At 45.4% G+C, this 11,130-nt stretch overlaps 1 protein-coding gene across 1 annotated transcript in view; it reads right to left on the minus strand.

The window, feature by feature from the left end:
• The window catches only part of PHF19 (PHD finger protein 19), a 31,320-nt gene extending 20,594 nt beyond the window's left edge, over positions 1 to 10,726 (minus strand). The window contains exons 1-3 of the mRNA XM_036751122.1: positions 10,606 to 10,726; positions 2,814 to 3,005; positions 525 to 606 (exon numbers count right to left, since the gene is read on the minus strand). Of these exons, the coding sequence (XP_036607017.1) occupies positions 525 to 606; positions 2,814 to 2,990 (259 nt within the window). The 5' untranslated portion in view covers positions 2,991 to 3,005; positions 10,606 to 10,726. The remainder of the gene's footprint in view (positions 1 to 524; positions 607 to 2,813; positions 3,006 to 10,605) is intronic.
• Positions 10,727 to 11,130: the final 404 nt, after the last annotated feature.

The raw sequence follows: 11,130 nt of genomic DNA on the forward strand, positions 1-11,130 counted from the left end.
ATGAGGGACAGGCTCTGTGTGTCTCTGTGAAATTGGTCAGTTCTTCCAGCCTGAAACAGGCAAACCCTGTGGCTGCTTCCTTTTCAATGCTCTTGCTCCTGCGGAGCTCCCCAGTATATATACCTATTAAATGAGCAAGTCTCTCAGCCTCAGAATTCCTATCTAGACATCCATCTTTTCTTCTCATCCTTCTAACTCCAAATTCTTTGAGGATAGTAAGAGGATTCTCACTCTCCTTATTCTTATCACTATACCATGCCAGGCTTTAGTTTCCTCATCTGGAAAATGAGACGGAGGGAGTGGTGGTAAATTAGCTATTTAAGACTTTCTAGCTATACCATTCTATGTTATATGATTCTAAACCCCAGAGCACCCAGGGATTAAACAAAGTGTCAAGTTGGAAGGAAGGTAGGCAAAAAACAGATGGAGGAGGGAATGGAGAAGGGAAATCCTAGTGAAAATCCTAGGCAGTTAATCCATAAAGGAAGTCCAAGGACTGTGACCTAACTTTTCAGGTTACTCACCATGTTGAATGTCCTTCCATAAGACCCAGTACTTGGAGTTATCTTCGAAGGTCACAAGGCAGCTTTGCTTGGAACTGCTGACCTGTGGTTAGAAAGGGGACTAGAAGTGAGGGCTTCAGCCCACCAGATTTAGCCCCAAGAAAAACCGTCAAGTACACCCAGGTGATCTTAGGTCATCTTCTACTTCTCGCCTGACGATGATGATGATGACGATGACGATGATGATGATGACGATGATGTCTGGATCTGTGACTTCACTGGCAGAGGGACCTCGATGTATGAAAACTTCCTCTACTAATACAGATTGACAACTCTTCTTTAATTTATAGTATTAGAAACTTTTGCCTGGAGTACTGAGTGGCTAAATGAGGCCCAGGGCTACACAGCAAGTGTGAATCAGATGCAATACTTGAATCTAGATCTTCCTGATTACAAAGCCAACTCTCTTTCTACTATGCCCTGAGCCCTCTAATAATAGTAACTAGTATTTGTTTAACTCCTCATGATGATCTCTAAGAGGATAAGTGGCTGGCCCAATGTCGGAGGCTTAGAAAGCAACAGAGGTGGTTCTAGAGTCCCAGGAGGATTCAAGTCCTCTCCTAGCTCTGGATTCATCCCAGTCTGCCCTCCCTAAGTGATCAAGCCTGGATAAACTCTTCTCCTTTTTCCCCCCTCTCTTTGAACTTATTCAGCCAAAGTCTCATCCCATCACGCCCATACTCTTGGGACTCAGCAGGAAAACATTCATCCAAAGCGGCAACTAGCTGACAATGATTCAATGTATTACCCACCAGGGAACGTTTGTATCCTAACGGGGCTGGCTTGGAATGCCTCAGTCCAGATGGAGGATAAGTAGTAAAGGAATTGTGGTTGATAGTCTTAATAGGTTAGAGCTGGAAGGGACTTAATAAATAATTTGGTCTAACTCCTTTATCTCATAGATGAAGAAATTGAGGGCAGAGAGGGAAAATATTTGCCAAGGGAATTACAAGGAGTGGCAGATTAATAAATTTTGTGTACTTTTCAGTATGCTATGCTGTCTCCACCACTGGTCTTTAGTAAGGCTCAATGTACAGACTAAAAAGATTACCTTAAGGGCCTGGTTGAGAAATAGGTCTCACCTGCAAGAGTTGGTGAGATTTAAGATAGCTCTGAAAAAGTATTTCCCAATAGAGAATTTACTAAATGAGTGAGTGTGAGGAAGAGCAACTAGGTGAGACTATTTATAGACAAAACAGGCATCCAGAAATCTGAACTGGTTTAGAAGAATAAGAAGAATGATGGAGAGGATTTCTGGGTGATCCTGCCAAGTCTATGATTCTAAGATTCACCAAAGTTAGACTCAAGATTTCTCAAACTTCAGAGCTAAAAGAGATCATATTGAACAACCTCCTTATTTTATGGACAGAGAAAGCAAGGCCAATGGAGGGGAAGGGGGTTGTCTGAGGGCACACAGCAGGAAAGGCTAGGCGTAGAACCAGGATCTCCCAATTTGTGCTCTGCTTTGGACTACACCATACTGCATCTGCTGGGTGGACTTTTGGATTATTCCAACCTGAGGACCTTCTTCACACTTAGAATGTGTCTTTTGCTTTAGAAAGATGCATCAAGAACCCAAAGCAAACACAAAACGCCTCCCAGATACATCCCCCTCAGATGATACAACTTCTCTGTTCATCTTTCTCTCACATCCTCACCCACTGCTGAGCCACATTTTTGTCCTTTATTGAAGGAAGGGGTTGTCAGAGTAAGAGAGTTATTTCACAATGACTTTCTGAAGAATAATGGATCTGGATTCCTCCCCCAGGCATTCAAGCCTTCCTTGCTTTCCCCCCCAGGGGCCTTTCCCTTCTCAGACAAAGGTAAAAAAGTGACTCTGCCAGTGAGTTGTAAGTAGATATCCTGCTACAGTATAAAGAGCCTAAGATTTATTTACTTAGACTTAGTTTGGACTTCCAACCCTGACACTTACTACTTGTGTGACCTTGGAAAAGTCACTTCCCTTCCCTGAGCTGCTGAAAAACAAACAAAAGCCCAGAGGCTTGGACTAGATGACCTCTAATGTCCCCCACCATTTCTAAGTCCTATAAGCCTATAAACAGTCTAGGCTTGTTCTATCTTTCTTATTCTACTTCCATCAAAGATAATAAGCAATTGTCATTAATTTTAATTAATTAATTCATTTCCCAGCAATCCTCCTCCCTTTCTGGTTTTGGAGCTCAGAATCTGATGTGGAGGGACTGGGCCCTTGGCCTGGGGATTTGGAGACCCTAGTGTGCCAAGTTTTACCCTTTTGATCTTTCCAAGATAATATAATCCATCCGTCCATCTGCACAGCACATACTGGCCCTCGGTCAGCTTGACCATCAAGTCTTTGAAGTTGTTCCTGGGCTTTGCGGGAGCACCCCCTGTCCTGGGTGGCCCACAGTCATCTTGGATCTCAGGCTCCAGAGAGAGGTTCTCCATCAGTTTTGACCACCCCTAGAATTAAAAAGACAAAGATAAGCTTTCATTGTGTAATATTTAACGCAAAATTCCCTAGTCTCAAGAGAGCCACATTCTTGGGTAGGTTGGTGGATTGAACATACATGTAGCTGTTTCTAGGGGGTAAAAAATAGTTGGAGAATTTTCCGTGCATTCACCCTCAGAGCAGAAGTTTTGGCCAGAGGCCTCGACTTCCCTCCAGGATTCACTGAAAGAGAAGAAAATTTCTGGGTGATTTACATCCCTCTAGGGTCTTGATTAAGTAAGATTTTTATAATACCCCCTTTTCCTTATTTTAAAGCATACTATTTTATGAAAACCAACTCTGGGATTCTGAAACTCCTCTTAGTGCTATTATCCCAGTTTAAATTGGTTGTTAGTCATAAAGTTACCAAAGGGCAAATAAATGTTCAGAAGTCTTCACTAGCCCAGATTCTACCAATCCCTCAAGTTCCAGCTCAGAAGGTCCAGTGGTCAGAAAAACTGAGTTATAACTGCCACTAAATGTCCATGTGGCCTCTCCTCTCTGGGTATGCCTCAGTTTCCCATCTATTAAATAAGGAGTTTGGACTAGAGAATCTCAAAGGTCCCTTCCAACTTTAAAATTCTCTATCATCTAGAGAAGGCAGGGTAACTTTCTGAAAGTCCTATACTAAGTTATCAATGACGCCCCAGTTAAAATACGGGTCTGACTTCTGATCTAGTATTCTAGTCAAGTGAAATCATCAAGCATTTATTAAGTACCTACTACGTGCCAAGCACTTTACTAAGCACTGGGAGTACAAAGAAAGGCAAAAACAAACAAAAACCCAGATCCTGCCTTCAAGGAACATACAATCTAACGGGTGGGGGGAGAGACAATAGTTATACAACTATGCATAAACATGATATATACAGGATAAATTGGAAATAATCACAGAGGAAAGACACTAGTATTGAGGAGGACTAGGAAAGATTTCTTACAGAAGTTGAGATTTTAGCCTCAACTTGGATGAAGCCAGAGAAGCCAAGAAGAAGGGTCTAGAGGACAGCCAGTAAAAGTGTACTGGAATCTGGAGATGGAGTGTCTTGTGTGAGGATTAGCAAGGAGGCCAGAGTATCGGGATCATATAGTTACATGGAGGGGAGTAAAGTATAAGAAAACTTGAAAGACAGAAGGGACAAGGTTATGAAGGGCTTTAAAAGCCAAACAGGAGTTTACATTTGATCTTGGAGTTAATAGGAAGCCACAAGAGTTTATTGAGTGGTGGTGATGGGGGTAACATGGTCAGTTCTGTGCTTTAGGAAGATCCCTTTGATAACTGAGTGGATAATAGACTGCAATTGGGAGAGATGTGACAGAGAGATCAATGAACAGACAATTGCAATAATCTAGGTGTGAGATAATGAAGACCTAAACAGTGTTTGTAGTGTCGGAGGAAAGAAGAGGACTATGCTGATCTCCCTCCTAGGCTACACGGATCTCTCTCTTCTCCCAGTTCTTATAGCATTTCTAGTCCATACCATAGTCAGCCAGTCAACTAGTGTAAGTGCCTACTATGCGCCAGGACCTATCTATTATTTAACTGTTTCCCAATACACCGGTCAATGTTTCTTAACTTTTTGTGTCACAGACCCTTTGACAATCTGATGAAACTTATGGGCTTCACAGGATAACATTTTTAAATGAATAAAATAAAATACATAAGATTACAAAGGAAACTAATTATATTGAAATAGTTATTAAAATATTAATTAAAATGATTCATCGACCCTAGCTTACCCCTGATGAACTAGACTATAAGCTCCTCAATAGCAAGGACCATGTCATCACCTTTGAATTTCTCACAATGCCTAGCAACAGGATCTTTTATGTGTGTTTGTTGACTTGACTTCCCCTGTCATCAAACACCTTTACAAAGACTCTCAATAAATATTTGTGGATGGATTGACTCATCACCATCTGTAGGGAGATTAGATATAGGTTTCTCATGTCACCAGCAATACTGGGGGAGCGTTTTATAGTCAACTTAATTGTTCTCAGAATCAGAAGTGTGGCAGAAATGTCTTTAGCAGGCATCAGCAGTCTTTCAAAAGTGAAAGATGGCCATGGTTCATCTGGGATGCTGGGTTAGAGAGAAGAGGAAGAAAATCTTGCCTGGACACAGCCTATCTTTCTCACCTTATGTCATACTACTCCCTGGAATACACCCTACCTTCTAATCCAGCTGTACCATTTATTAGTGGTTCTCCAGTCTTAGAGAAGCATTGTGACAGAATCCATACAAAGTTGGCCTTAAAACCACGAAGACCTGTGTTCTGGTCCTGCCTCTCACAGATAATGGCAGTGTAAACCTGGGCAAATCACTTCACCTCTGAGTGGGTAATTCCACGAGATTATAAATTGCGACAAAGTAGCAACCTGCTTTAAAGGACAGTGTTCCCTTTGCCAATGAAGTCAGGGCCTGTCCCAATCCCTGATTCCGTCCTGCCCTCTCTAACTTTTGGCATTTGTGAAGGTCAACTCTCATGCCTGAATAGCAGTCCCTCCTTACTGCCGCCTGCTGAAATCCTTTACATTTAAGACCTAGTTTAGGAACTGCCTCTTCCTCCTCAATGGAAAGTAATTCCTTTCTCTTCCTTTTCTTAGAGCACTTGGACCACATGATTTGGAGTAAGTCATTTAATCTTTCTGAGCCTCACTTTCCACATCTGTAAACTGGAGATTCTACAACTCGATTCACGGGGTTGCTGTGGAGAAATACTTTCAACTTGAAAGGCTGACATTGTGTCAAACACCTATAATTTTACTGGGACGGGAACTCTTCCCAGACTAGAAACCCCTTAACAGAGCCTTTATAGAGGCTGCCGGAGGCTCAGAAAGGTTGAGTTACTTGCCTATAGTCATAAGAACTAGCAAGTGTCAGAGAAAAATTTGAACTTAGGTCTTACCGACTACAAGTCTGGCCCTCCATCCATGATACTACAAGGTCTCTCTAAATGTGTATAAGAACATGAGCTGCCACTGTCTTCTGCCTCTATCACTACTTCTTCCACACTATGTTTGTATCATATTCATTGGGGTATAGGTCATTTACTCACTATGGACTGGAAATCATTATTGGCAAGGATTGTATAATTTTTAATCTTTGCGTCCCTACACCTAGGGTAATGTACAAAATAAATGTTTATTGAAATGGATTCAATCCTTGGATACTGTATTCCATCTCAAGGCTCTGCCTTCTGCACACTTTGACTTCATTTAAAAAGTGTGTGTGTGTGTGTGTGTGTGCGCGTGCGCACGCGCGCTCGTGTGTGTAGCTAGGCGGCACAGTGGATAAAGTGTTGGTCTGGAGTCAGGAAGACTCATCCTCCTGGGTTCAAATCTGACCTCAGTCACTTACTAGGTGTGACCCTGGGCAAGTCACTCGACCCTATTTGCCTCGTTTCCTCATCTGTAAAATGATCTGGAGAAGTAAATGCAAACCAAACCACTCCAGTATCTTTGCCAAGAAGAGTCCAATACAACTGAACGACAACAACACACATGTATAAATTCATAGTTAGTTGGTTGTTGTCTGTTCTCATAGAGGACCCAAATGATATCACTATGCTAGAGTTAAGTTACAGTGCATTAGACTGTGGCTGATCAGACCAATATGAGTTCAGAATGCTTTACCACGGGTCGGGTACAAATAGTCCATGTGAACATTTGGGGTTAATCCTCTAAATTTGCGCATCTTGAGTTTCTTTTGAGCTATTTCAACTCTGCTTTGCGCAAAGGGCACAGCACCTGCTCTGATGAGGGTATGCCATATACGTATATATACATATATATATATGCATGTATTTATGCAGGTATGTATAAAATTTATCATATGCAGAACGCTGTGCAAAGATACAAGGTTTTAGCTAAGAAAAAGTCCCTTGGGGTAGCTAGATGGCACAGTAGCTAGAGTTCAGAACCTGGAGTCAAGAACATCTCAGGTCAAATCCAGTCTCATATACTGACTAGCTATGTGACCCTGGGCAAGTCACTTAACCTCAGCCTAGCTCAGTTTCCTAATCTGTAAAACAGGGATAATAACAGCACCTACCTCACAGGGATATAAATATAAATATTTGTAAAAAGCTGTCTGGCACATAGTAGGAGCTTAATAAATGTTTGTTCCTTTCCCTTCCCTATCTCCCTTGCCTCATGGTAGTTATTTAAATAGTACTTTCACATTTGTAAGGCACTCTGTACATATTATCTCATTTGTTCTTCACAATAACTCATGAGGTAAGTACTACAGGTATCATTCACATTGTATAGCTGAAGAACCTGAGGCTTTTAGAGAACTGACTTGCCCACAGTCAAACAGTTAGTGTCAGAGAAAAGATTTGAAACCTGATCACCCCAACTGTAAGTCCAGTGCTACATCCACCATGCTAGAAAGACACACACCTACTCACTCACTCACAAACACACTTATATATTATTATGATACGCAGAAGTATATTAAAAAGTTACAAAATGAGCTACACAACAATAGCTATCATAGATCACCTACTACGTGCTAGGTACTATGCTAATATCATCTCATTTGACCCTCACAACAACCTTGTAAGGCAGGTGCTTTTATTATCCTCATTTTACAATTGAGGAAACTGAGGCAAAGAGGTTAAAAGACTTGTCCAAGTTTGCACAGCTACTAAGTCTATGAGGCTGGATTTGAACTCAGGTTTTCTTGACTCTAGGCCCAGCCATCTATCCACTGAGCCACCTAGCTGCCTTTCCAAAGTCTAAGGTGAAAGGTTATTATTGATGGAAAGGGGATGAGACTCAGGAACATAAAATAATCTCCATTAAATATGACCCTTTGTTTCATCTACCTTCCAAAGGGACGAGTGCATAGAATTATAGAAGCATCCTCCCCCTGTGGGAGAGGGAGAAAGGATTCAGATTGGTGAAAGTGGAGAAGAGAGAAGATGTATTAAATTCTTCAGGCTGGGCAAGTTAAGTCACTTCATCTCTATTTCGGGTTCTTCTATTTAAAAATGAACAATAAAATACTTGTACTGCCTGTATTTTGGGGCTATTATGGGGTAAGCACCTTATAATCTGAGTAAGTGTAGAAATGTAATTATTATTTAGGTTGACTAATCATCCAACTTGATTCCCACCCAACTTCCAGAATGACTGATCAACAGTTTTCAACTCTCAACTTTCCTGCTTGTCTCAGATCCACCCCCCCCCCCCACCCACTCAGTTCAATTCAGCATTAATTAAGTGCAAGACACAGAGGCAGTAATAATAGTTCGGAGAGAAGAGCCTCGAAATTAGGGAGACCTAGGTTCAAGTGCTACTTCCGGCACCACCTGGCTGGGACCCCTTAGGCAAGTCACTTGACCTTCGTGCCCCAGGAAACTCTCAAACTGTAAATTGCAGAGCAGGTGCAGCCCGGCAAAACGAGATTGTTTTTCCTCCACGAAGTCCGGATCTATGCCCCTCACCCCACTCCCACTTCCAAGTGTGCAAAGCACCACACTAGGCGCTGGGAAGACAAAGATTAAAAAAAAATAGTCCCAGCCCACAATGAGTTTGCATTCTAGAGGAGGGGCACAACAGGTACACAGATAGAAAGTAATAAAAATTAACTTCTAGACAGAGAGCAAACCAACGACTGAGGGTAGGAGTCATGAAAGGTCTCCAATAGGAAGAAGGAAACATTTTCCAGTTCTTACTCTCTTCAGTTCACTATGCTCTTTCTCTCTGGGTGAAGGTAGAGAGTGGTCACACGTCTCTGAAGAACTTGAAATCCCTTCACTTCCAGGACCAAAAACCAGGTGTCAGGAACAGCTGTCCAACTCCCACCCTCTCCATCCCCTTCCCCCAGTGAGTCCTCGAGAGTTGCCTCGTAGGGACAGACCCCTTGTAAAGAGTTCAGGGAAATCTCACGGGGAGTCCGATCAGTTGGGGTGGGGTGGAGTCGGTGTGTCAAACCGAGCACTAGGCAGAGAGATAGATTCTACTATAGTCGGCTCCCACCCACACGTTCTGTCCTGCCCCTCCATCCCTAGCTCCTAATAGATGATGCACGCTTTGCTGGAACATTAATTCTTTTTCACAGCGAACCCTTCCCAGACAGGAAGAGAAACTTAGTGAGGTAATCGAGGTTGGGGATCAAGCTCCTGCTGCTGAACCTGACCCTTCCTCCCCACAAGGAGCAGGGGATGGGAGCAGAAGGAGTCATGCCTCCTACCAGAGTAGGAGTGAAAGTGTATCTCTGGCTTCTGGTCGCCCAGAATCCGAGGCAGGGATGTGGCTCTTCAGGGATGGGGGCCCCTGGGTGAGGGGAAAAGAGTCCGAATTACGTTTCTAACTCTCCACCTTTTGGATGGATCCGGCAGCGTGAGTCAACCCGGGCCAGGGAAAGGGGTGGGGCACGCTAGGTTCCCGCTCGGTTACAGTCCGGATCCGGTGCCTCTCACTCGCCCCCGGCTCCGGCTGCAGGTTCACAAACTGACACTTCCTACCCCAGGATCCAGGATCCCGGCTCCCGCCTCCCTCCAGGCGCCGGCAAGTGCAGCAGAGGGAACACGATTGGGAGGGGGGAGGGGAGGGAAGGAGGCGCGGGCCATCCCCCAAGGTCTCCAGCCTCAGTAGGCTGGGGAGTCCTCCTATTCTACACAAACAGGCGTGTTCCCCCTCCCAAATCACACCCTGGCGTCCCCAGCCCCCAACACCTCAGTCTCTGCAGCCTCCGACTTTTCGGAGCCGGGCCCCCAAGGGCTCTGATTGGCTGATTCAAACACATTCAAAATAAAATGCATTTTTGTGGGTTACACACTCTGTCCAGTTCAAATCTGAGTCAAACTGGTGGCTGGGGCCCCCGGAGAAGAGGGAGGGAAGGGAAAAGGAGGGGAGGGACGGGATGATTCATAAAGAGAGAGGCCCCCGAAGCCCGATGCATTTCATAATTTTTTATTTTTATTTATTTTTTACAAAAAAAATTATTTTAAAAAACTACGTCTCCAGCTCTCCCAGAGGCAACCAAATTCTGTCCCGAGCACTTCTCTCTGCAACTGCCCCCGCCCCACCCCGTCCCGCGAACTCCCTCCAACTTTCCCCGCAACTCGCAGTCGTTGCCCAAGTACTGCCAACGTGCTCGAAATAACAATCGCTTTCCCCTCTCCTCCCTCCATTCCCATCCCGGCTCTGCTCGCCCACCCGCGCCCGCTAGTCTTCCGTGAGGCAGCTGAAGGGACCAGGACTCGGAGAAAGCATTTCACAAGATTCCCTCATTCCCACTGTGCCCTTTTTTTCTCTTGCTTCCACTTCGCCCCAAGAGTCGAACCCTGGCTCCCTAGTTTCCTCTGGCCGGATTGCGCTTGGAGATCCGAAAAGCAACTGCCCCCAAAAAACTCTTGGTCCTCTTCCCCCTTCTCCTTAAAAACAAACCCACTCCGCAACTCTGTAAAAATTTTTGAAAGGCGGGGTGGGAGGATGGAGGTCAAGAAGAGGGGTGCCTTGCGGGAAGAAGCCCCCCACACCTACCTCCTGGCAGCTCCAGCCCCTCAAGGGACCCAGGCGGGGCAGAGCAAGGGCGGGGCAGGGCAAGGGCGCTGTCCTTACCCCGAGGCTGCGCGTCCGTCCGGCGGTCCCTCTTGGAGTCTGGCCACCAGGCGCATTGGAGGAGAGGGCTGGGGACTGATGGAGAGAGGCTCCGGGTTGGGAGCTGCTAGGGGTAGGGCGGGGGAAGTGAGTGGTGTAGCACCTCTAGGTCTGTCCGTCCCCTCCGTCCGTCTCTCCGTCCCTCGTCCGTCTGTCTGTCAGACTCTCAAGGGGCAGGGAGTCCCGGCCATGTCCCAGTTGAAGAAGTTGGAGTCCGACTCAAGCCGGGGACAGAGGGATGCGGGTCGCCATCTTTTTCGCTTTTTTTTCCCGCGAATTATTTACGTTCTGCTTATGTAATTAACACGGGCATCCTCCGGCTCACCATTGGAGGCCGTCGGCCAGGAAGTGGGGCCCGGGCCCCGGGGCCGTCAAAGCCGCGCCGCCTCCCGGCCGCCCACCCGGAGGCGCCCCCACCCCCACCCCCAGCCGGCTCCCCGGGCTGAGCTTAAAGGGGCAGCGTCTCTCCCCCGCGTCCGCTCCCGA

Source organism: Trichosurus vulpecula, chromosome 3 (assembly GCF_011100635.1).
Source record: "Trichosurus vulpecula isolate mTriVul1 chromosome 3, mTriVul1.pri, whole genome shotgun sequence".
In the NCBI taxonomy this organism is placed as follows: Eukaryota; Metazoa; Chordata; class Mammalia; order Diprotodontia; family Phalangeridae; genus Trichosurus; species Trichosurus vulpecula.